The sequence below is a fragment of the Platalea leucorodia genome (genome assembly GCF_965183815.1).
Source record: "Platalea leucorodia genome assembly, chromosome: 14".
Lineage (NCBI taxonomy): Eukaryota > Metazoa > Chordata > Aves > Pelecaniformes > Threskiornithidae > Platalea > Platalea leucorodia.
Genome location: NC_138836.1, coordinates 9,731,424 through 9,753,763, shown reverse-complemented (window position 1 = coordinate 9,753,763; position 22,340 = coordinate 9,731,424). Strand labels below are relative to the sequence as shown.

General features: G+C 48.8%; 3 protein-coding genes across 15 annotated transcripts in view; 1 reads left to right on the top strand and 2 right to left on the bottom strand.

Moving 5' to 3' along the window:
- Positions 1-652: 652 nt before the first annotated feature.
- LRRC45 (leucine rich repeat containing 45) lies at positions 653-12,384 on the bottom strand. Of its 6 annotated transcripts, none has more exons than XR_014229721.1 (18): positions 12,162-12,384; positions 11,308-11,369; positions 10,363-10,433; positions 9,873-10,051; positions 9,012-9,140; positions 8,331-8,443; positions 7,719-7,777; positions 7,520-7,597; positions 6,437-6,572; positions 6,077-6,154; positions 5,793-5,904; positions 5,549-5,619; positions 4,577-4,669; positions 3,881-3,973; positions 2,759-2,932; positions 2,517-2,664; positions 1,853-2,105; positions 653-1,761 (listed from the first exon to the last, which is right to left on the bottom strand). XR_014229721.1 is itself a non-coding variant. In XM_082326715.1 (18 exons), exons 1-17 carry the CDS (start codon positions 12,379-12,381, stop codon positions 1,909-1,911), a joined length of 2,013 nt encoding a protein of 670 aa, XP_082182841.1. In that variant the 5' UTR covers positions 12,382-12,384; the 3' UTR covers positions 653-1,036; positions 1,866-1,908. The 6 variants fall into 6 exon arrangements, 4 of the variants coding, with proteins under 4 accessions (XP_082182841.1, XP_082182842.1, XP_082182843.1 ...); XR_014229722.1 differs by having other exon boundaries at positions 653-1,036; XM_082326715.1 differs by having other exon boundaries at positions 653-1,036; positions 1,866-2,105.
- Positions 12,385-12,448: 64 nt separating this feature from the next.
- On the top strand, positions 12,449-14,508 carry CENPX (centromere protein X). 4 transcript variants are annotated; one of them, XM_082326728.1, is made up of 5 exons: positions 12,449-12,507; positions 12,591-12,642; positions 12,726-12,779; positions 13,053-13,141; positions 14,377-14,508. In XM_082326728.1, the coding sequence occupies exons 1-5, from the start codon at positions 12,469-12,471 to the stop codon at positions 14,380-14,382; spliced, it is 240 nt and encodes a 79-aa protein (XP_082182854.1). In that variant the 5' UTR covers positions 12,449-12,468; the 3' UTR covers positions 14,383-14,508. The 4 variants fall into 4 exon arrangements, with proteins under 4 accessions (XP_082182854.1, XP_082182852.1, XP_082182853.1 ...); XM_082326726.1 differs by lacking the exon at positions 14,377-14,508 and adding an exon at positions 13,997-14,353; XM_082326727.1 differs by lacking the exon at positions 14,377-14,508 and adding an exon at positions 13,277-13,990.
- Positions 14,350-22,340, bottom strand: part of ASPSCR1 (ASPSCR1 tether for SLC2A4, UBX domain containing) — a 51,653-nt gene continuing 43,662 nt past the window's right edge. For 4 of the 5 annotated variants that reach the window (XM_082326720.1, XM_082326722.1, XM_082326719.1 and 1 more), the window contains 4 exons: positions 19,773-19,824; positions 18,992-19,061; positions 18,477-18,664; positions 16,994-17,126 (listed from right to left, as the gene is read on the bottom strand). In XM_082326720.1, the coding sequence (XP_082182846.1) occupies positions 17,113-17,126; positions 18,477-18,664; positions 18,992-19,061; positions 19,773-19,824 (324 nt within the window). In that variant the 3' untranslated portion in view covers positions 16,994-17,112. Of the gene's footprint in view, positions 14,471-16,993; positions 17,127-18,476; positions 18,665-18,991; positions 19,062-19,772; positions 19,825-22,340 lie in introns of those variants that run through there. The other variant, XR_014229723.1, reaches the window with a different exon arrangement.

Here is a 22,340-nt window from a genome sequence, read left to right as displayed (position 1 = left end):
CCCGGCCCCGAGGCCCGGCCGGGGACGGCGGAGCCCGCTGGAAGGCGGAGCGCACCTCCCGCCCCGCCCCGCCGCCGTCCCCGCAGCACGCCAGCCCCCAGGGCGAGGTACCGGCCCGCCGCCGCGGCAGCAGCGCGGCCGGTGCCGCTCAGAGGCGCGCAGAGCGCGGCCGCCGCCTGCGCCGGGAGGCAGGGTTTTAAACCCGGGTTGCGCCGGCTGCAGCTTTCACCCTCATCTGCCCCGAGCTGCCGGGGAACACAGAGAGAGCAGCAAAAATCCTGCGTAAAGATGACTTTCGGACTCCTCCACCTCTCCCTGGGCTCTGCCAAGAACAGAGATGACTCCTGGAGTGGTACGGTCTCAAAACAGGCTTTGCTTTTCCCTTACCTGCTGGTTTACGGAGCTGCCCAGCATCCACAGACTACCCAGCGATCAACACAGGCTCTCCTCTCCTTGTGACTGGCGCATGGGTTCCCAGCTTCTTTGCTTTTACCTTAGTCCGGAACCAAAATCTGTAGACACGCTTAGCTTATCCACCTATAACAGCCTTTTAGCTCCAGGACAGACTAGCAGGACCTTCGTGGGAGTAACGCAGCACAGGCCCCTCCCTCCACATCAGCCAAACATCCAGCTTGTCACTGCCCAGTGTTACAGCAAAATGCAAAAGCTCTTTATTAAAAAAGCAGAGCAAAACACAGTATGAAAAATCACAAAGACAAACCAACCAGTCCACAAAAGTTCCATTTTCCAGTTGCCTCTTAAAATACGTACTGCAAGTCCATTTCTCCCACCACAGACTCACTGGAGAAACTTAACAGGAGGCTCTCGCACTGCTGTCCTGACAGAGGCCTCCATCTTCTCCGATTCAGACCCTTGCATCCCTTCCCTCTCTCCATGCCACGCGAGGACTGGTGCTGCCAGGAAAAGGAAGCACCTTCTCCCCTTGGTGCTCAGAGAAGCAAGTGCCCAGCAGCGAGTCGGAAGCATCGCTCCTCTCGAGGGTAAGGCCCCGAAAACAGCACTCGGCTCCAGGATCCTGAGAAGCCAGCAGGACAGTTTGGCCATTTGTCACAGCAGAATGAAATCCTGTTGCATTTTGGCCACAAGATCTCCAGCCAAGGGCTGCAGTTCACAGTGAGGAAGCACAGACGCTGACCCCCAGCACCCCAACCCACCCCCTTCCAGGCCAGTTGGTGTTGTAGAGGTTTGAACCACGGCCAAAGCCCAGCTGTCCAACAAGGATACGGCTAGCCACTGCACAGCAGCCCCCCTCCGCACAGCTCTTTCTATATCTAACGAACGCATATCTACTGCCCATCACTACAACCAGGGGCACGGAGGGGCAGGGTAAAAGTGAGCCCTGTCAGCCACTGCTTCCATCTGTAAGCACCGGGTATAAAAGCACAGGTGGGGAAGATCTGCTGTTTCCAGCAGCTTTGGGATCCCATGAGCAAAGTAACTGGCTCCCACCTACAGGGAACTGTAAACAGTGCTGCCCGTCATTTATCAGGTTTCACTGTGAACAGCCCTGGCATCGAAACAAACGCTTCAGAATGACCGCTGCCCAGGGAACATACAACTCCCTGGTAACAACAGGGTGTGCCGACAGACTGGTGCTGTATAAAAGGACACAGAAACTACTTCGAATGCTGTAGCAGTGCAGGGGAAGGGCTCCATATCATGAACTCAGACCCAAGAGCCTCTATCCCAGCCCTGGATGGTTGTTTCCTCCTCTCCTTTTTGCAGTCGGGAGCAAGATTTCTGAAGAGCAAGAACAATATTTCTGTGTTTGCAAGCCTTCGTGTCACCCCACCGTGACAAAACTGTCCCACTTAGAAAGAAGGGTCTGTACCTGAGTTGCTCACCCTCTTCCTGACAGCAGGTATCTGGATTCTTTAAGCCATGCTCTCATTTCCTAGAACTGCGGGTTCCCAAGGGGGAGCCCTGCACATATGCCATGATGGCATTCTGCAAGAAACTTGCTCGCTGGGCCTCTTCTTCCCTCATCCTGGAGATGTCAGCCTCTTTCATTCTCAGCTTCTCCAGGAGCATAGAGATTTCCCCTTCTTTGTCCAGCAGTGCCTCGCGGTGGTTACTTGACAGGGCTGTGAAAGAAGAGCAGCATTAGTAAAGAAAATTAGAGAGTCCCTAGAATAACCAGGAACGACACGTTATGGGCACAGCCAAAGGCAACGGAAGCAGGCTGATCAACAGGCAGACGAGAGAGGCTGCATGAGACAACGTGAGAGGTTTTGCACAGACAAGATGCTACACTTCACTGCGCAGGAAATCCAAACATTTTGCTTGCTGTGCAGCTTTGGGTAGCTATCTGAGTCTTGGTCTCTATAAACCGAGGACAAGAATCCCTGCAAATACATCAGGACGGAGGGTACGCTTTATGGTTGTATGCGCAGGCAGGAAGCGCCCTTGTCAACACCTGTAAGCGTAGCTCAGTTCCAGGCCCGCTGAAGGGCAACCCAGCATTACCATTTGAGAAGCACGAAAGGATCCATCACCTTTCAGCTGTCTCTCCAGGGCTGCAATCTTCTCTCTCAGCCCTTCCTGTGCTGTGCGTTCAGCCTGCAGGTGTCCAATTTGCTCCTGTAATTCCACTTTCACTTTATTCACCTCTGTCACTTTCTCCTCTTCTTTACTGTTCAGGTCCTGACACACAAAGACAAATCCACGAATAACCAAACCACCTCAGCAACCTGTGCTGCCCCTGTGGTGACTATATTTCTACTCCAGTCCCAATTACCTGCTGAAGTTCCTCTAGCCGCCTTCGGAGTCCATCAGCATGCAGGCTCAACTGATTGGCTTTGGCTTGGGCCTCAGCAACCATTTGTTTTTGCTTAAGGCAGCAGTTCTGAGCTTCATCCCGTGACTCAGTCATCAGCCGCAGCTTCTCTTCTAGGTATTCTAGTCGTTGCTGCTGTAAGACACAAAGGAAAATGAAAATACATCAGTGCCATTCCATTCCTGCGAAGGGATTCTCCCCTTTTTGTTCCCAACACAGCAAACCCTTGGCTGAGGCAACTGGCACTGAAGAACAAGCACAGGACTCAGCCGTCATAGATACGGCACTTCTCCCTTGCATTCAGGAGCGAATCTAAGCTGCTTTCTGTTGCCAGGGAAAACGTTCTGATGGAGATGCTGCAAAGCCCAGCTCACCCGCTGAGAAACAGAGGCATGTCCTTGGTAGAAGCACCAAAGCCACTGCTGCTGTTTACAACTACTGCTCTGTCTTTACTTCCTCCATGTCCCAAATGGCTCTGAAACACTGCTGTACCTGCTAAGCAACCGCTCTGTCCCACCACAGACACACCCGGCAGCTTTTATGTGTTTGTAACTCAGTAAAGCATTTTCTTTTGTGATGTTACGTATAAGTAAACATTCCAATAGTTTTGGTGTATTTTCCTCACCCCTTGTTCTCTGTCACAGGGTGGTGACTTCATTGCCGTTTTCACAAAGTTCAATTCTACAGTGACTTTTTTTATCCAGCAGCAGTAGCCACCTGCAGAAATTCCTCTGATTCCAGAGAAACAGGAGCAGCCCATGAAAGCTGCAGTTAAACAGAAGGATCGACATCTGGCTGTTAGCTTCAAAAGCTGGCAACTTAAATTAAATCTGCTATGACAATATCCACATCAATTCTGTTACTACTGGAAAGCACAGAGCAGGTGGGGATAGTGGTTACGTTCTGCAGACAATTCAAAGCGGACTTTTCAGGGCTCCTTCCTCAGAAATCACTCTATTTGCAGGCCAGGGAAACCCAGAGCAGGGAGTTACTCAGCAGTTCCCTGAGACAAAAACATAGGCTAGGCAGCCAAATCCACTCCTTCCCACAGAGACAGGGCCCACAGACAGGTCTTGTCCTTACCTCCTCCAACCGTGCCTGATTCCGGACTTTTATTAACTCCTCCTCTGCCTGGCCTCGCTCAGTGAGCGCAGCTGCTTTGACTTGGCTCAGCTCCTGCCACAGAAACATGAAAGATCATTTCAGACAGAGAAGCTGCATCACTGCAACACTGACCAGAAAACATTAGCAGCTTCCAGTCGCAGGCTACAACATGACACTGCTCTCTCTCTCACTGAGGGGTAGGGAAAACAAACCCAAATTACATACCTTTCTCACCCCAATACTGCCATCTAAATTCAATGAGAATTTCAGTTATATGAGGGCAAGTAATGGGTGAAGCTTTCCAAAGACAGGGGAATAGGAGACGGCAGTGCTGGATCTAGCTGGGGCAACAGATAAGGAGAAATATGCTACACTACTTGGGACCACATGGGAAACCTGTGAAGTCAAATCCTGGTAAGAATCTAACCATGGTCCATGGAAACTTTATTTTTGTTCAATCAGAACCTACAAGTTTCTCCTCGGAACCTTCTCCTTCCTTAGTCCAAAGTAGTAAAAATAATTTCAGCTGGTAAACTGCTGTTTTCTGTTCCTCCCTAGAGCACATGACAATCTTTACACAGGTCAGCAATAGAAGACTCCACAAAGCTCCCCTGGCAGCCTTCTCCTGCCGCCGCTACCTGAGCGTTCCAACGCGCCTGGAGCATCCAGTCTCACCTCCTCCAGAGCTATCCTGATGGCCTCCAGCCTCTGGATCCTGTCCTGCATGGAACGTTCACTGGCCTCAATGTGCTGTGTCATATGATCCACCTGCAAAGCAGCAGAAACCATTTAAGCAAGTGCCAGAAAACCACTCCTATCTCCAGGCATAGAAGCTTGGCCATTTGGCATGAGAAAGAACATCCTCTCACTGACCCACCTACCACCAAAGAAAAACTCTTACCTCCCTCAGAGTTCTACTAGGAAACTGTAATATAGATAGAATCTGCCCTCTAGAAACTGGGAACTTTAGACAGAGATCCCTCCCGGCTGAGATGAAAGACAGAGACTCTGAGCTCTCATCTTCAAGTGATATAAAACACCAGAGATTCATTTTCTAGTTGTAATGTGGCTAAAATCTTCCTGGCCTATGTCTTTTCTTACAAGATTTCAAAATCTTCAGAGAAATCTATTGGTATAATTTTATTTTTGAGAGATTTCACACCTCAATAAACACTCCAAAGACAGTTGATCACAGCCTCTTGTCCTGTCCACACTCAGACAGAATCCCCCTGAAACATAACAGAGAAGGAACTGGCAAGCTGAGCCCCGTTAAAGGACTGGTTCTATACAGCATGTACGTCTCGATTGCCTCCATTAATGCATCTTTATTTCAGCGAGCATGGCAAGACTGCGTGCTCATAATTACCTCCATGCATAGCAAGAGTGACACAAGGGCCAGCCTCGTGTACCACTCTGGCCCATACTCTTGCAAGCTACAAAACCTTACTAGCTGGTAGAACGTCTTGTGATCTCTTCAGCTAGGCTTTGCTTGTAGAAATGGCCTATTATTCCCACAGTAAGCCTGAGTCTACTGATTTTTAAACTTGCTTAAGAGCAGCTGACAGCAAACAATGACCTCCAGTGGTGCCTGTATGTCAGGACCAAAGAGAGACTAACCTCAGGGTGCTGCAGAAACGCCATTCTTACCTCTTTTAACCGAAGGGATTCCATGTCTTCAAGGCTTTGTTTAAATCTTCTCTTCTCCATTTCCAGGCGTTCTGCAGATTAAAAGCAGGCATATCACAATCGTGGCATTCCTGCTAGGCAGGCTATATTTATACTCTATCACAAACTCTTCCACCCTTTCTCCTTGGCTGCCTTGCACCGTTGACTCATGGAGAGTAATCCCAACCCACAGGTGTCCATGAGCTGCTTCTGCTCCTCCACTCACCCTCAGCCTGCACGGCCCGCAGCTTCAGCTCTGCTGTTGTGTTGGTCAAGTCTTGTTTTACCTGGAATAGCTGATCCTGCTGAACTTTGCACTTCTTCTCCAACTCATCCACCTAAAAGGAAATTACCACCACAAACGATTTTCTTTTCCTATTAGTAGAGAAAGTTGGCTGTACAGAACAGCCAGCAGAGAGACAAACAAGGACCAAAGTAGAGGACATCTATACAGAGCAGAAGTGAACAATGCCCAAGTCCCATTTCTCAGCCTTGGACTTGCTTTCCTACCTGGTTTTTTAGAAGCAGATTTTTCTCACTGGCAGCAGACAAGTCACGCAGAAGCTTGCCTTCCCGATCAGCACCTTCCTGCAAACAGAATCAAAATTAAGAACCTGTACTCACCTTAGCTCTTGCACTGCCAACCAACTCCACACCCAACTAAATCCAACCTACCCCATAAACACCACGGCTCCTCTCCACACCTAGCACTCACCCGTCTAATTTACACAAGAATTTTTGTCATGGCAGCTGTGGTTAACCCACTAAAAATCATGCTTGCCTGTACCATCCAACATCCCCCAAATCTGCACTAATGAGGAATGCCCTGGAACCCTGCTCTCAAACCTAACTAGGACTTATCCAGCTCACCTGCTTTTGCTGCTGGAGCTCTGTAAAGTGGCGCTCAACCATGCTGGTTTGTTCCTGTTTTGTGGCCTTCAGTAGCTCTCCCAAATTGTGCACCTTCTGCTCAGACAGAGCCAGGGCAGCTTCAGTCATCTGCAGCCTACACAGAGAAACACTTTCCAGAGTCCTTTCTAAGGAAGACACTTCCAGCGAGCCCTCTACGCCACATGGCACAAGATGTCAACACATATTTGGCAGTAATCAGGCTAGTTAAATGAGGCATTTTTTTGCCCCTGGGAAAAGGACACCGCTTATCTCTGCACCCAGCAGCCTCTGCAAACAGGGAGTGATGTGGGACTTCTGTGAGCCTGGTGTTCTGGTGCCCCATTGCATTTTCCCTGTGTTGTCTTCCACGAGCCGTTTTCCCTGCCTGGACCCCTCCAGGATTTGCCCACTCTCACAGAACAAAGCTGGCTATTTTATACCACTGCAAGGTCGTTTAAAACTAGGGACAGAATTTTAAACGCAGGTAGCAGAAGCGATTTGCTCACTCTGTACATGAGGGACATATCCACACTGAGGCATGCGATAATGAAACTACCTTTACCTGACAGAATTGAACAAGCCAGGCTCATCAGTGTTTGAAGTCTAACCACTGTCAGGTGCATATGGCTCTACACAATCTAACACTGCTTTTGGGCAGCTCCACCTCATTGTTCCTAAGCATACAATCTTGTTGGTCAGGTTCCTCCTTATCTGCAGTGGTTCTCAGAGGATACTGCCAACTGCCAGGGGAAGCAGGTACAGACTCTTGCCAGGCTGTAAACTGGGCAAGGAACATGTCCCCATCCCCACAATCCTGTTTTTTCCTTTTCACCCTCTGTAATTTGCTTGCTCTTACACCAATGCGCTGTAGTTTTACTTAAAAGCAGACTAAATATCCAGCGTGGCAAAGCCAAAGGCCTGATCCGACTGTAATTTCTGGATATTACTGCAGAACCAAGCGAAACCGTAAGCCAGCCACTCTACAAGACAGATTAACAGCTCTGCTCAGCCCTGCCTATAGAGCACAGACAGTGAGAAAGCTAAGGTTTTCCTCCCCCATACTTGGCTTTCAGTGAATTCATAATAGAGTGCTGCTCATCCAACGCTTCTTGCAGCTGGCTGACTTGTGCTGCAGACATCCTGTGTTTGGAGGGAAAAAAAAAGAAAGGAAAAAAAAAAAAGGGTGGGTAATTTTGCCAGGAAATGGAGAGGGCCCCATTCTGCTATCCAAGAGCAGAAAGAACTCAGAAATTCAACTCACCTGCCACTCCTGGCTATTTCTTCTCTCTGCTTGTCTATAGTGTCCATCAAATCCAAGAACTGTGAACAAGGCAAACATCGGTGAGAAAATGAACTGCATCGCTTGAAGCATTTACAGTCCGTCTTTCTCTTCCTAGTGACAGCTGAAGACAGGTCAAGTCACTCTACTGAAAGCAAGCAAACTGGAGGTTTGACGGGTTCATTAGCACATCTGACTGAGGTCATCAGCTATAGGGAATCTGCACCATTAGGTGTCAGGAGGAAAACGGACTCATGTTTCCAGGTTTTCACCACTTGGAAAACATCAAACCAGTTGCAAAAGAAGAACCAAAAGCACAACTATGGGTGAAAAAACCCACCAAAACTCCTCCAGAATCCAGAGTGAATATGTTCATCAGGGCATGTGTCCATACACATACTGATTTGATTCCTGGGCAACCTAGCTCAGAGGAAGATCCCAATTTACTAAACCATGCTGTGTGCCGCCCATAAAGATGCACGTGCAACTTCAGGTGCACGATAATCCTGTCACTGAGCGTTTCGTGGGGACACTGAGGGAAAGCACAGGATTCCAGCTGCCCCATTTGAACTGCCAAGATGTAAGACTGCTGACCTGCTTGGCCTTCTCATCCTTCAGACTCAAAACCTCCTTGCTGAGTATGTGCGTTCGGTTCTGGGTCTCTCTCAGGATAGTCTGACGGTCTTGGTTGTGATCCATGGCTTGTTCTGATGCAGAGAGAGCAGAACATGCACATGTTTCTAAAGCAACAGAATAGCAAGCGCTGCTGGAAGAGATAGCACTCGGGATGACACCTGGCTATCAGAAGCACCAGGACAGTAGCCCTTCTCAGGCTGGCCCACACAGAGAGACTGCTCTCACCTCACAGCGACGTAAGGTGGGGCAGAATCGAAGAGAGCTGTGTATATGGGGCAATCAACACCCCAGCCACCGGAGAGCCATTCAGCTCCATGGTGGGAAGGACAACGACAAAGGACATGCTGCATTAGCCATATCCAAACTTGGCTACTCAGAGGCAAACTAGAGCCCCAAGTTCTCCCACATTCACATGGCACAGTAATCTCTAATTCAATCCAAATGATTTTTTTCCTCTTACTGGTACAAGTGACACCCCCAACCTGACCAGCCCTCATTAAAGGACAAGAGGAAGCGACGCAGGCATTGTGTAAATGCTGTTGAGAAAGGGAGGGGCGAAGGGATAGCTCTCTTCTGGAGCAGCAAGTGTCCTATGTCCCTCAAGTGCTGATTCTTTCCTGTACAACAAGTAGTACTTACCCACAGCTTTCAGGATGTCACTAGGAACGTTGTTTCCAGCCAGCTCCAGCCTCTTCAGGGTCTTGTTGCTGTGCAGGCAGTTCAGCAAAGCTCGGCCGCCCAGAAGCCCAATGTTATTCCAACGCAAATCTATACAGAAAGCAAACTTTCACCTCTGTAGTCACACATCTGAAAAACAGAGGGCTCAAGAGAAACCGTGCTCTTTATACATCTCCAATGTATATATAACAATATATAATGTATAACTAATCCCAGATGGTCTCAGCACAAACACAGGTGAATACTGTCTCCCTTTTCAAGATGAATGAGAGGGAGGGAAAATCACAGACAAAGCAGGAAAGGCAAGGGTGAATCTCAAGTGCAGTGAAGTGCAGGAAGCCATTACAGTTCAAAAGGTACACAAGTCTGCCCCTCACATTTTCACCTCATGAGCCTTCCTTCCACAACCACAATCTGTGGATGAGAAAGAACTGGCACCGAGCGCCATGTTTTCCTGAAGGAAATTCTGGCAAAATTCCTTACGAAGGACAAAGCAAGTGTAAAGTAAGTCTCAGAGTCTGGCACGAGGCATGCCAACAGCATCCACAAATGAGAATGAACCCATTTCCCTCCTCCACTAACAACTGTTCTGCTCCAAGCACACAATCTTCATCTGCAGGTTTGGTTCCAGAGACTCCAATTACAGTTCCCACTCTCCAAAGGCCATGGGGCTGCACAAAACCTGCAAAGCACTCCAGACCGACAGGAACTGGGAATGACACTGACCAGTTGGCAGAGATCAGGGCAGGCTGCAACAAACCTGAAGATATATGTGTAGGTGCATGCATACATGTAGGTGGGCGCAGAACTAGTCACTCTTACCCAGCTCCTGAAGGCTGGCATTTTGTTTCAGTGCCATGGCCAGCTCTACGGCCCCTTGATGGTTGATCTGGTTATTGCGCAGGTCTAGCCGCTGGAGACAGTTGTTTGCTCCCAGTCCTTGGCAGAAAAAGGAGAAGCCCTCCTCCCATACGCCGAGGCTGTTCCATTCCAAGATTAGGCTAGGGAAAATCAGACAGGATTGGAGTCAAAGGACAGCTGCGAGAGCTTGAATGACACCTGGATCGCAGTACCTATTTGAACACCCAGCTCCCAAACAGAGACTCATTTTCAGAGAGCAGGATGCTGCTAGGGCCACACATCCTCAGAAAGGGCACCTCCAGTTCTCAAGCCTTCACCTGTCCCATCCCTCACAAGAAATTGCACCACTCGACATTCCTCCTACCCCAACAAAAAACACCCTCAACCCTTGTCTAATGTTGTGCTCCATCTGGCAGGAATAACAGAAAGAGAGGTAGGTACAATTTTTTACCTCCTGATGGATTTGTTCTGCCTAAGAAGTTTTCCCAAAGCCTCCGCTCCCATGGTTCGCAGGTTATTTCCCTGAAACAGAAGTCCCAGGTGATCAGTAGGCTATGCCCTGTCCCAGTCCAGCCATCCCATCAAACACCACCAGGTGCAGCCCAGCTGTAATGCCAATTTCAGTCTGTCAAAGATGGTTTGAGTAACATTTGTTTCACGTGTCAGTCAGCTTTCCAGGAAATGAAAGACCCCGGGAGGAACGGTGGATACATACACCATTAGTATTTTGAGGCATCGTGACTGAGAGCTCACAAAAATCACAGGATACCACAGGATCAGCATGGCCCACGATGGGACGGAAAACGCTGGTTCTAGATAAACAGAACCATTTCAACACGCTTCATTAAAAAGGCCTCGGCTAGCAATAGCACAGATGAGAAAGAAAGGTGTGATGCGGTTTAGGACTGTAGATTCAAGGGAACAGCTATGTGCCAGAGGAATACAGACAGAAAGTCACTCTCACAGTAGTGCGATCGTCACATCTGAAAGTGCATGCTTAGTTCCAAGCCCCAGCCTAGCTGAAAGACACTGGCAAGCTAGATAAACTCTACAGAAGCGCAAGTCGAACAACTAGTAACTCACTGATGAACAAGAAACCCAAAGAAAAGCCTACATATGCCTCATCTGACGGAGCAGCAAATGACAAAAGACATACAGCAATAACTTCCTATCAAAACAGAGTGACTGAATAAAAACAGACAAAGATGAGCTGCAAAGTAACTTTGGAAAGTTGTGACACGGTGTTAGGGAGGCAAGGACTGACTCACGTGAGAACAAGGACTTTACAGAAGTACGTATCTTGTAGAACAATCCTGCACCAGGACTGTCTAATTCTGATTACGCCTGTGCTCCTATTTCCTTCCCCACCTCTTTGTCTTAATTCGACCAGACTCACCTTCAAATCTAAAGATTTGACTGTGGTGTTGGAGCAAAGACCATGCAACAGAAGTTTTACACCTGAGTAGAAAGAAAACAGACAGCTGTTTATTTCATACGTGTAACGCTCTGCCTGAGCTGGAAGAGAAAGCATCCTCTCGAACAGCCAGCTCGGCAGACGTGGCTATGGTAAAACATATAACTTAGTAAACGGCCGCTGCTGCTGGAAAGCGTGAGTCTGAGCTTTCAGGGCAGATTTTTTTATATGTTCTCAGAGAAAGAGGTGCCTGGGTAGGGAACTGCGTGTCACCCTACGTACCCTCCTAACGCCGCTATGAAAATCGCCCACGTCCAGCTAGGCCACGCAGAGAAGACGCTCGCTGGCCCACTTACCCCCGCTCACGCAGCAGGGAGGGAGCAGAGACCCGCCCTACCTGCTACGGAATCCCCTTCAACGCCTGCCAGACGTACGCACCTAGCGACCAGGCCCAGCAGATCACCGCCTGCCTCCTCCCGCTGCGGCACCCGCCACCACTCCCCTCTACTCGAGGGCAGCAAGAGCCGACGCGCTCTCGAAGCCGCAGGGGAAAATGCCTCTGGCAACCAAGGGGTTCGTGGCCAGCTACGCTGCGGCGGGCCGGGCCAGCGGAGCGAGCTGCGAGCTGCTCCCTGCCGGCCGACGGCGCCGGCCCCGCCGCCGCAGCGCTACCGCCGCCAGGCCCCGCTCGCCCGCGGGCTGCGGCACGGCCCCTCTGCGGGCAGGGCCTGCGCGCCCCGGGCCGCGGAGCGGCAGCGCAGGGGCCGGGCACGGCCCCGCTCCGCCCGCCCGGCCCGAGGGGGGAAGGAAGCCGCCGCCGCGGGCCCCGCGCCCACCTTCCTCGCTCAGGCCGCAGTCGCCCAGCGCCAGCTCGGCGAGGGGCGCGGCGCCGGGCAGCAGCCGGCCCAGGGCGCCGCACGTCTCCAGCGAGAGGCTCTGCGCCGCCAGGTCCAGGCGGCCGCCGCCCGGCGCCCCGCCGAGCTCCCGCAGCCGCCGCAGCACGGCCTCCTGCGGCGCCGCGCAGAGCCGCGCGTAGGCCCGCCGCAGCTCCTCCATGGCCGCCGGGGACGGCGTGAGGCGCCGCCGCCCCGCCCCCGCCCGGCGCCCGCTTCCGGGAGGCGGGGCCCGGCAGCGCGCGGCGCCATGGAGGAGCGGCAGAGCCGCGCCGGCGGCTTCAGGAAGGTGCGGCGGGCCCGGGCCCGGGCGGGGGCTGAGCCCCGGGCTGCCCCGCCGCGCCCCGCTCACCCGCTCTCCTCCCCGCGCAGGAGACGGTGGACCGGCTGCTCCGCCTGCACTTCCGGGACGGGAGGACGCGAGGTACCGGGGCGGCGGCGGCGGCGGGCGGGCTCGGGAGGGGCGGGCCCCGGCCCCCGCCTTCCGTCAGCGCTTTGTCGTTGCAGTGAACGGCGACGCGCAGCTGCTGATGGCGGAGATGCTGAAGGTCTTCGTCCGAGGTGAGCGAGCGCGCGGCACCGGCTCCCGCTGCCGGGCCCAGCCCGAGCCCCGGCGGGGCCCGTTACCGGCCCGGGGGCACCCCCGCCCCCCCCAGCACCGGCCCGCGGCTCTGCCGCCGCGCCCCGCAAGCCCTCCGCAGCCAGGGCCGTGCCCGGCTCCCTGCCAACGGCCTCCCGCGGGGCCCCGAAAAGCAGGGCCAGGGCCCCGGGGGGCCGCAGGCGCCGCATCTCCGGGCCCCCTCCAACAACTCTTCCCCTTCGCTTGCACTGCAGAAGCGGCGGCGCGAGCAGCACGGCAGGCCCAGGCGGAGGACCTGGAGAAAGTGGATATTGAGCATGTGGAGAAAGTGCTGCCGCAGCTGGTACGTAACTGTAGAAGCTGAACGGCACTTGAACAGGATAAGGATGTGGGCTGAAGCAGCTTAATCCTCTTCCTTTCGGGAGATGTTCAGGGACCCAGCAGACGTGCTGACTGGCTTGCTGCTCTCCCCTTCCAGCTTCTAGATTTCTAGAGGCCTCACGAAGCACACGTGGCCTGCCAGCAGAGGATCCTGACCTGACAGCGAACATGGGGCGCATCCTCAGAGCCTGGCTCTAGGAAGAACACTCCCAACTTCTCTCTCTGCCCTTTTGCTTCTGTTTCCCCTCTCCTTTACCAAGCCCAACAAAGCCCTAGGCAACTGTGCCGTCAGATGCCGTTTTTGAAAAGAGGCCGTCGCAGATTTGTTTTGGTCGGCTAAGTGTGTAACTCGTTTCTGTCTTGCTGCCTCACTCCTTTAACAGCGGCCTGTACTTCACAGCACGGTAAGATGCTGTTGCTTTCTCAGCTAGTGTGAGAAACAGGTGCTGCTGCACAGAGATGCATGGAAAGACTTAACGGCTGGAAATGTCGTCCAAACGTCAGGCTCTCATCACCTCAGCAGGCAGCTGTGGCAGAAACGTTAGGTCCAGCTCCAAGGCTGTCTAATGAATAGGTTGTTAACAGGAGCTCAGTCACGGGCTCTTGCCAAAAGCAGGTAACTGATCTTTATTTTATAAATAAACAGTGTCTGTCGCTCACTACCTTCCAGTATTTCTCCAGGGCTGTGACATCAAAGAATGCTTGGAACCTTTTAACCATTTGATATTCTCCTCAGAAGCTGCTTCCCCTCTGCTATAAATTTGTTCTCACAAAGAAACATCAATAAATTAAAACCGAGTCACCCTCCCTTGTGTAGGCTCTTTGCTGCAATTAATCATCGAAAGTCAAGTTGCTTCAAAGACTTGCAAAGTTTCCCCCTCACCCACCCTCTTCGCTCAATCTTTGTAGGACGAAAGGAAAAAGGACAGAATAACAAACAGCATGTGTGAGAATCCCACATCATGGGACAGCCTGGCCCCTCAGCCAGCAGGGGAGCCGGGGGGGAAGCTGTGAAATAAGAAACCTTACACATGTAGGCAGGACCCACACAACTGAACTGGCTTTGTTGGGAAATATATAGCCGGCTGCACGAAAAGCAGCTGACACCAGCGTGTCTTGAGGATTGCACACTCTGTTGTTGGCTCTCTGTAGTCTTCATGATTAGTAATAGCGAGCAATTTTTTTTCCCGTTGACAGCTGTAGCAGGCAAAGGCTCAGTAGGTCACCGTACTCCTTCAGCCACGGGCTATCAAGGTCATCGCTCAGGACACCAGCCACTTGGAAGCTTCAACTAAAACCACAATTTAATACACATTCTTTCTGATGACAGTACCAGCTTAAGCAGTGCCCCATCCCTCTGCGCTGCAGCCTCTTTGCCAAGACAACTGTTTGTGCAGCTGTACAATGAAACCAATGAAGGAACTGACCTAGTTCAGCCTTCAGCCGCACAACCATATGGTAAAAAAAGGCAATAGCAAAAAAATCCAAGTAATACTACCTTTGAATGCCCCAAAGCCCCAGGGATGAGTTCAGCTACTATAGCAGAAGTGATACTGAAACAAATCCAGCTCATCAGGTATCTGCATGTATGGTTCTGTGGCAGAGCAGGAATCCTTGTAGCAACTACCTTAGTGAAGAGCCTGCAGTTTTAAGTATCGGGGCATCTTGTCCCTCGTAAAGAATGGACAAGCATGGGCAGAACTGACTGAGGTAATGCACGCAGTTAGCAATATGAAGTCTCCTAATCCTCATCCCTGTATTTAACCCATGAAACTGCCCCAGTAATAACGATGTTGCTGCTTGTGTCCCTAAACTTTTCCTTCTGTGTTCCCACATCAGGTACTAGCAGGTGGTAGTTAGGGTGCTAGCTCTTTGTCAAAACTGGTGGAACCAAAAAGGCTAAGAAAATCAGCACTATTTGGCGTTGCCTGTGCTCTTCAAAAAACAAGACTAGCACATCGGAAAGCACACAACTTCCTACCAACCAGACTGCTTCTGTTTATTCTAACCCTGCGAACAGAAAACACCAGCACAATTACACCACCCCCTATCATTAGCTATGGCTATTAGTTGGCCCCTGATATCCTGCATAAAATTCAGCAAAGCAGCTCCGGCTACAGTCTGCCTCCGACTTCTGTGAAATGAATAAGCCTTACATAGCACCTGAACCAAGATACAGATAGTCCTCTGGAGTGTAGGCTCAGCCCACGCTTAATCCACTAAAGTAATAAACTTTAAACATTATTTTAATGTTTTTTGTTTTGCTGTAGCATGTCTTTTATAGCCTGGCAAGTGCCAGAAGGGCTTGCTTTCCGCAGTACGGATTTACAGCAGCAGCTGTATGCAGTGCTCTTGCATTCCCCACTGCCAGCGGCCGCACACATTCCCTGTTTATGTTTGGGTGTCATATAAGAAATCAATCAACATTTTTGCTAAAGCATTCTGCTCCCTCCGCTTTGAGTCTCCTTTTTCCTCTTCCACCTTTCTTTCATGCCTCCCCCTCCCTCTGAGTTTCTTCAAAGCATCTGGGAGCATTTGGAAGTAATTAGACCTGAAGGGAAATGTTGGCCAGGCTGGGAGACAATGACAAGTGCCAGGAACCCTGGGTGCCCTTTCTAGCCACTTTGAAGTTCATTCAGATGGTACAAAGCTCCGTTTTGCTTTGTTGGAAAAAAAAATGGGAGGAAGGGAATGAGGCATGACAGGCCCATTGAAAAGGGAGCAGGTTCCTGTGAACTGACAGAGAAACTGAGTACTGGGGGAAGAAGCATATTATCAAAGAGACCGACAAAAAGGCCTCCTATGGCCACTCTGCTTTATTACATCTACAAATTGTGCAGATGCACACGTAGTTCAGGGAACAATTGTCTATACAGGGAAAATGGAAAACATGTTATTACCGTAACACGGAACCCCAGCTGTCCAATATGAATCACTGAGCCATGGAGGAGACTTCAAATAAAATACGGCACCATGGCTACTGTGGCACTACAGAGTTCATCTCCAGTATAAGCACAATTCTAACCAACAATATTCATTCCAGTACAGCATCTGCAGGAGGCAAAGAGCTGGACTAGTGCTTCCCTCTGTACGCTAACTGCACTGCAGAGAACGGCTACTCTGCTGTGGAAACATTCGGACCACAGAAGTCCATAGATCGAGGGTCACGTGAAGAGACCCTTTTACTGGATGCTTTTTTCCCCTCACTGTACCTGTAATTGCTAATGTTAATTATATGTAGTGAAAATAAAGCACAGAGCTTGGGGCAGAAACCAACTCCACATGCATTCCCTTAACAGATACCTGTGTTCTTCGTTAGCAAGATTCTGGCAACTGAAAACAAGAGAAGTGCAGCAGACCAAGAGGTTCACAGGAAAAGCCTATTTGAACTGGTTTAAGTGACCTAAGTGGTTGCTCTTCACTCACTTTCCAGCCATCTATGCCCAGAGTTAGCAGCAGCACTAACCCTGGCCAGCAAGAAGCAGAGAGAAGTCTTGTTCTAGGCAGCATTTAACTATAGGTAAAACTGAATTGGATTGTATCTTGCTGCTAGAATTCAGGCAGCTAGACTCAAGTTATCTCTGAAGGCAGAGCTGGGAAGATTTGAATTTAAAAATATGGATAGAAACAAAGTCCTTTACAGAAAGTACATAGGAATTATTTCCCCCTTAATTCTCTATTCATACTATTGGCATGCAAGAAACCTTAAATTTAACCTCTAACCTTGCTTCAGTAGTCACAAAGACCACAAACAGGCCTTCCACTCCTTCAAAAGGTGAAACTGGCATCTGAAATAGCAATTTTCTATTTATAACTAATGTTCATACAGATTAGAACTCTCCAGGGCCACCAACCATTTCTTACACATTCTGAATAAGTTCATCAGGAATGAGGCACAGCTGACTGCTTACTGATCCAGCAGCCCAGAATGTTTCATCTCTTCCCACCTAGAAAATAAAAATAAGAGCATTAAAACGCTTAACCACGTAATTTGCACTGTAGCGTTTCTGAATAACATGATCTGGTTGCTGAGGGTTCTATACACTGCTGTGCTCAGGCGACAGTTGGGTGGCACACAGGAGCACTTCTTAGGGAGATGGAATGGTGAATACGTAACTTTTGGAGCAGGGAACTTCATCCTACATGTTATTAACATGCATGTTAGGGCATGTTATTAACCTTTCATACCAGCTGCTGATAGGTAAGCTGCACACATAGGTGAGATGTTACTTTGTACTTTATCCAGATAATCTTTACTTGGGAAAGAAAGTTCTACTCTTAAGTGGAATGCTTCAAGCATACTGGAAACGGGAAACAGTAAAGATGCTGTTTCCCCCATGATCTGCATCAGTATCCCAGCACCAGTCTAACGCAGACCAGCCGCAGCAGGGAAACACACCAACCCACTGCTTGCAGCCTTCCAGCAATCATTTCACACCTTATGCTATGCTTGCTGGAGCTGATGGCCTCACATATCTTCCAGAATCGAACACTAAAATTCTCATTCAGGAGTTACACTTGGCATTATTAGCCAGGGAATTCCATATAATCTTCCTAGTTTTATTGCCGTTAAGGGGGTTGATTGAACGTCTCCCCCCCCCCCCCCCCCCCTTCTCTTTGCCACTGCATCAAAAAGTTAATATTGCCAATTGTTTAATTCAGGAATCCTTCTTCTAGTTACTTCCTATTTTATACAAATTCTCATATAAAACCACACAGAATTTATTGGTTCTGAGACTAAAAACAAGGTTGCAGTTTTCTGATCAGGATAAACCAAGAAAGAATTCATAATGGAAACTTGGTTGCAATCTTCACTATGGAAAACCACTGCTGTTTTGCAGTGAAGATTAAAAACAGAAAGCTCAACTCAAAAAAAATCAAAAGAAAGGAAAGTACTAAAACAGACTATACCAGCAAAGGAAAAATAACGACAGAGGTTTAACAGATGACATGGGGCCTTGGTATGTAGAATATCATGCCTATTAGTATTTGAACTACACTAGCACAGTTAAGAACTCAACACATTAAGCCCAGAACATAGTCAAGAGTGCTGCAAGCATATGGATTAGACATCAGACCCAACACTTCCCAGAGCCTGCATTCAGATACTTCTCCAGTGAAGGCTGAGGTTTAAGTCACAAACTGATTTGTGACTGACAAGCATTGAACCAAATGTCCTGCAAGCCTTATGTTAGCATCTTCAGGAATATTGCCAACATCCAACACGTTTGGCACAGAGGCGCCTGCCTTTCCGGGGAGTTCAGAATGAGAAGAGCGCTCCTCTGATTTCATGATACCTGGCAGCTTCAGCCATTTGGGTATTTTCCCAGGGGCCCTTCTCAACACCTGCGGAGCTTCCTGCACGCTTGCTGGTTGTGGCTGCTCATCCGTCTTTTTGTCACTCCCCACTTCTGGTTCAGACAGGGACGGAACTGTTGATTCTAAAGACGATGAAGCAGAAGGAACTACTGATTTGGACAAACATCTGAGGAAGAAAATAAGCAAGTAGAATTAAGCTTCATTTTTTCATAATAGACCCTTGTACCACTACCACCTTTAAACTTCTAAAGTCAGATTAAAAAGGCTCTTCTTTTTCATGATAAAAGCCCTAAGATTTACTTGATTTAGTCACTGAAATCCTACTTTGCAAAGGACTCACAAAGCTATGAAGTCAAGTATGACAGTATGTTTCAGGAGAAAACGAAGTCCTAGTATCTTCAGAGCACATTTCTTTGTAGTAAGATGGGCTTGTTTCATGCTTCCCATCCCTGAAATACTCTCCCGTTTGCAACTCTATTCAGTCCCAACGTACCTGGCTACTAATAAATCAGCTGCAGAAGGGGAAACGGCAGAGCTCAGCAGGTCCGATTTCAGGTAACAATCTGTTTAAAAATGAAACCCAGACACTTGTTTGGTAACATAGAGACATCAATCACCACAGAATCACGTAGCTCTCGGCTCAGCAAATACCTGCTGTACACTATCATAAATCTCCATCACCTTCCCCCAACGGACACAGGATGCTTTTAAACTATGACGGTTTCTTTCACAACTCAAGGTGCCCTCTTTCATCATTCAAACCTCAAGATGTTGACATTTTCTTTCAATGCTCACTGCATCTCAGAAACTTTTCTGTGAAGCCAGAGCATGCTTCAATCTCTGGGAGAAACAGAGAGCCTAAGCATAAACCAGAGGTGTCACAGAATCAAAGATTCAGATCTGTTCTCCGATCACCAGCCAGTCCAGTACAACAGGAGGTCTGTAGAAGTGTTTCACAGTCTAGTTAACATTTTGAACAATGAAATTTCCTTCTACAGAGTCATTCTTCTATCATTCTTGTCCCCATAGTAGACAATGCCTACTCCAGAGCCTAACAAATCTCATAAGAAAGGTACGATGCTTATATTTGTGCTCAAGCTAACTGACCGAGCTAGCTCTGAACAGCTTCAGCTGCTCGGAATGGGAACATTTACCAGCATTCTCAAGGACTGCGTTATCTTTTGTCAGAAGAACTCTGAACATAAGGATGTAATTCTTCTGGGTGTACTATAGGAGCTATACAGTCGGCTGAAGAAGAGAGGAAATTCACTCACCCCTGCACTCCTCAGATCCAAAATGAATGACAGCAGTTGGAAAGAGTTTAGCCTGCAGCAAAAGGGGAAAAGAAGAGATCACCGATTGTAGATGCTTTCACAGTTCACTGTGAACATTAGAGACAGGTTAGACAGCCACGGACAAATTCACAGAGTTTAAGCTGAGGTCACTGAACCACCTATAATTCAGAAAAGGGCAAACTTGTGTAAAGCACAGGGCACTCAGAGTAAGACATGAAGCAAAATTCTATGATCTATTCTACTACACACAGATGACGAGACCCGTACAGCAAGTGCTCATCGTGCTGACAACCTGCCATTTGTCTTCCTCTGTCCCCTTCTCTCAGGCCATTATATTTCACCTGCATTCTCCACTGCTGAGCAGATAACGTGAGTACGATTAAGAATCCAAGACCTGAGTGGTTGATAGTAAGAGAAGGAAAATCCAGCTATGCCTTCAGAAATCTATCCCAGATTATTCTATTACATTTATACCCTGTCTCTAGTTGGAATCTGTCTAGTTTCAACAGCTTTCCAGGATGCAGTCTATCCTTTATAAATCCAGCCTGACTTCCTAGTTCCTACTTGTCAGAATAACTGCCATATTCAAACATTTTTTTCATCCATTTAGCTCATTATGTGACCTAGATAACTGTAGGACTGCCTTTTTCATGTCTGTGTTTACCAGTCTGATGATCTTTATTTCATCTGAAAATGTTATTATTTTGTATTTTTATATATACCTCCAAACCAGATAAAAACAATGAAGAGAGTCGTACTGGGTTTGTGTGGCAAGGTTTTGGTAGCAGGGGGGCTACAGGAGTGGCTTCCATGAGAAGCTGCTAGAAGCTTCCCCCATGCCCAACAGAGCCGATGCCAGCCGGCTCCAAGAGGGACCCGCTGCTGGCCAAGGCCGAGCCCATCAGCGACAGTGGTAGCGCCTCTGGGATAACATAGTTAAGAAAGGGAAAAAGTGTCTGCGCAATGGCAATTGCAGCCAGAGAGAGGAGTGAGAATATGCGAGAGGAACAACCCTGCAGACACCAAGGTCCGTGCAGAAGGAGGAGGAGGAGGTGCTCCAGGCACCAGAGCAGAGACTCCCCTGCAGCCCGTGATGAAGACCATGGTGAGGCAGGCTGTGCCCCTGCAGCCCATGGAGGTCCACGGTGGAGCAGAGATCCACCTGCAGCCCCTGGAGGACCCCACGCCGGAGCTGAGGAGGGCAGTGATAGAGCGGCTTTGGTGGGCACCTGGTCTCCAGCCAGCATCAACCCACCACAAGAGTGTGGCCAGAACTAATTCCAGCAAAACACCAGCATAAGTGATCTATGTTTTTCAACAATTCCTCTCTGACTATTATTTGAGATGTCAGTCAGCCAAATCATAATTCATTTAGTGTGTGCTTTAATTACGCTGTGTGGTACACCTTAAAAAACCCCCACATATAGGTCGTGAAGCACTGAATCAAGTGAAAGTAAGTTAAAATATGTACATTTATTGAGTCTGTGATCTCGTAAGTACTGTCTCTATATAGAAAGACCTATGCTACGACAAAAGGATAGTGCCACGGGCCCTGGCTGACCACATCAGGGGCAAGGTGGGAGACGCTGCCTGCCCCACTAGGACCGGCCCCAGAAAGGTATGCACCACATCACCTGGAATCTTATCTTCTCGCCTACCTCTTCAGTGCGCCACAACAAGCAGCAATTTCTGGTCAAACGCATACACAAAAAACACATGAAACAGAGTTCCCATTAGCTCATAACCTAACAGAACAAACTCTTCCTTCTGCGACCTAGAAGTGCAACGAAGCCAGAGTCAGCTTTTGCCACTCTCCCATTAACTACCACTCCACAGAGAAGAAACACCCTCCGCAGGGGGAAGAAAAAAAAAAAGCCAGGGGGCGAGGGGGAGAAAAGAAAAGTGGAAATGTCTGCGATTCTAGTCAGCACGTCTGGATCCTCATTTAACCTGTTCGTACATTTACCACACTGCTTTATACTCCAGTTTCCCCCATTTTAAGGTGTATACCCATCACACAGGAAGAGTGAGATGGCAACTGATGTCTCTCAAGTTACTCAAATATAATATACCAGATAGTATCTGGCTTCTTGCAGTTCACTTGTTTTTCTCTAATTTTAAACAGCAACAAATCAAAACGATGAAGCTTCTGACAACTTATGTTGAAAATGGCCATTGTCACCATCTTCTCCTTTCGTTGCCTTACGCTCAGTCTCTTATGTCATGGCTAAATAGCTTTATTCAACTACCTCTGCATAAATAAATACCGAATAAAATGCAATACAAAATACGAATTATGTTCAACATACTAACACATTAAATGACATTATACTGCTGAGAAGTAATTTGTCAGTAGCTCAAATGATGACCTACTGAACAAATAATTGTAAACATAAAAGGAATTATTTTCAACTAGCCCTAAGTAATATATAGGATCAGATTCAAGCCAATAAGAAACAGTAATTACAACGTAATAAAATTCAACACCATAAAAAAATGAAAACATATGAACAATTAACACAAACACCATATTTTAGAAAGAGAGAG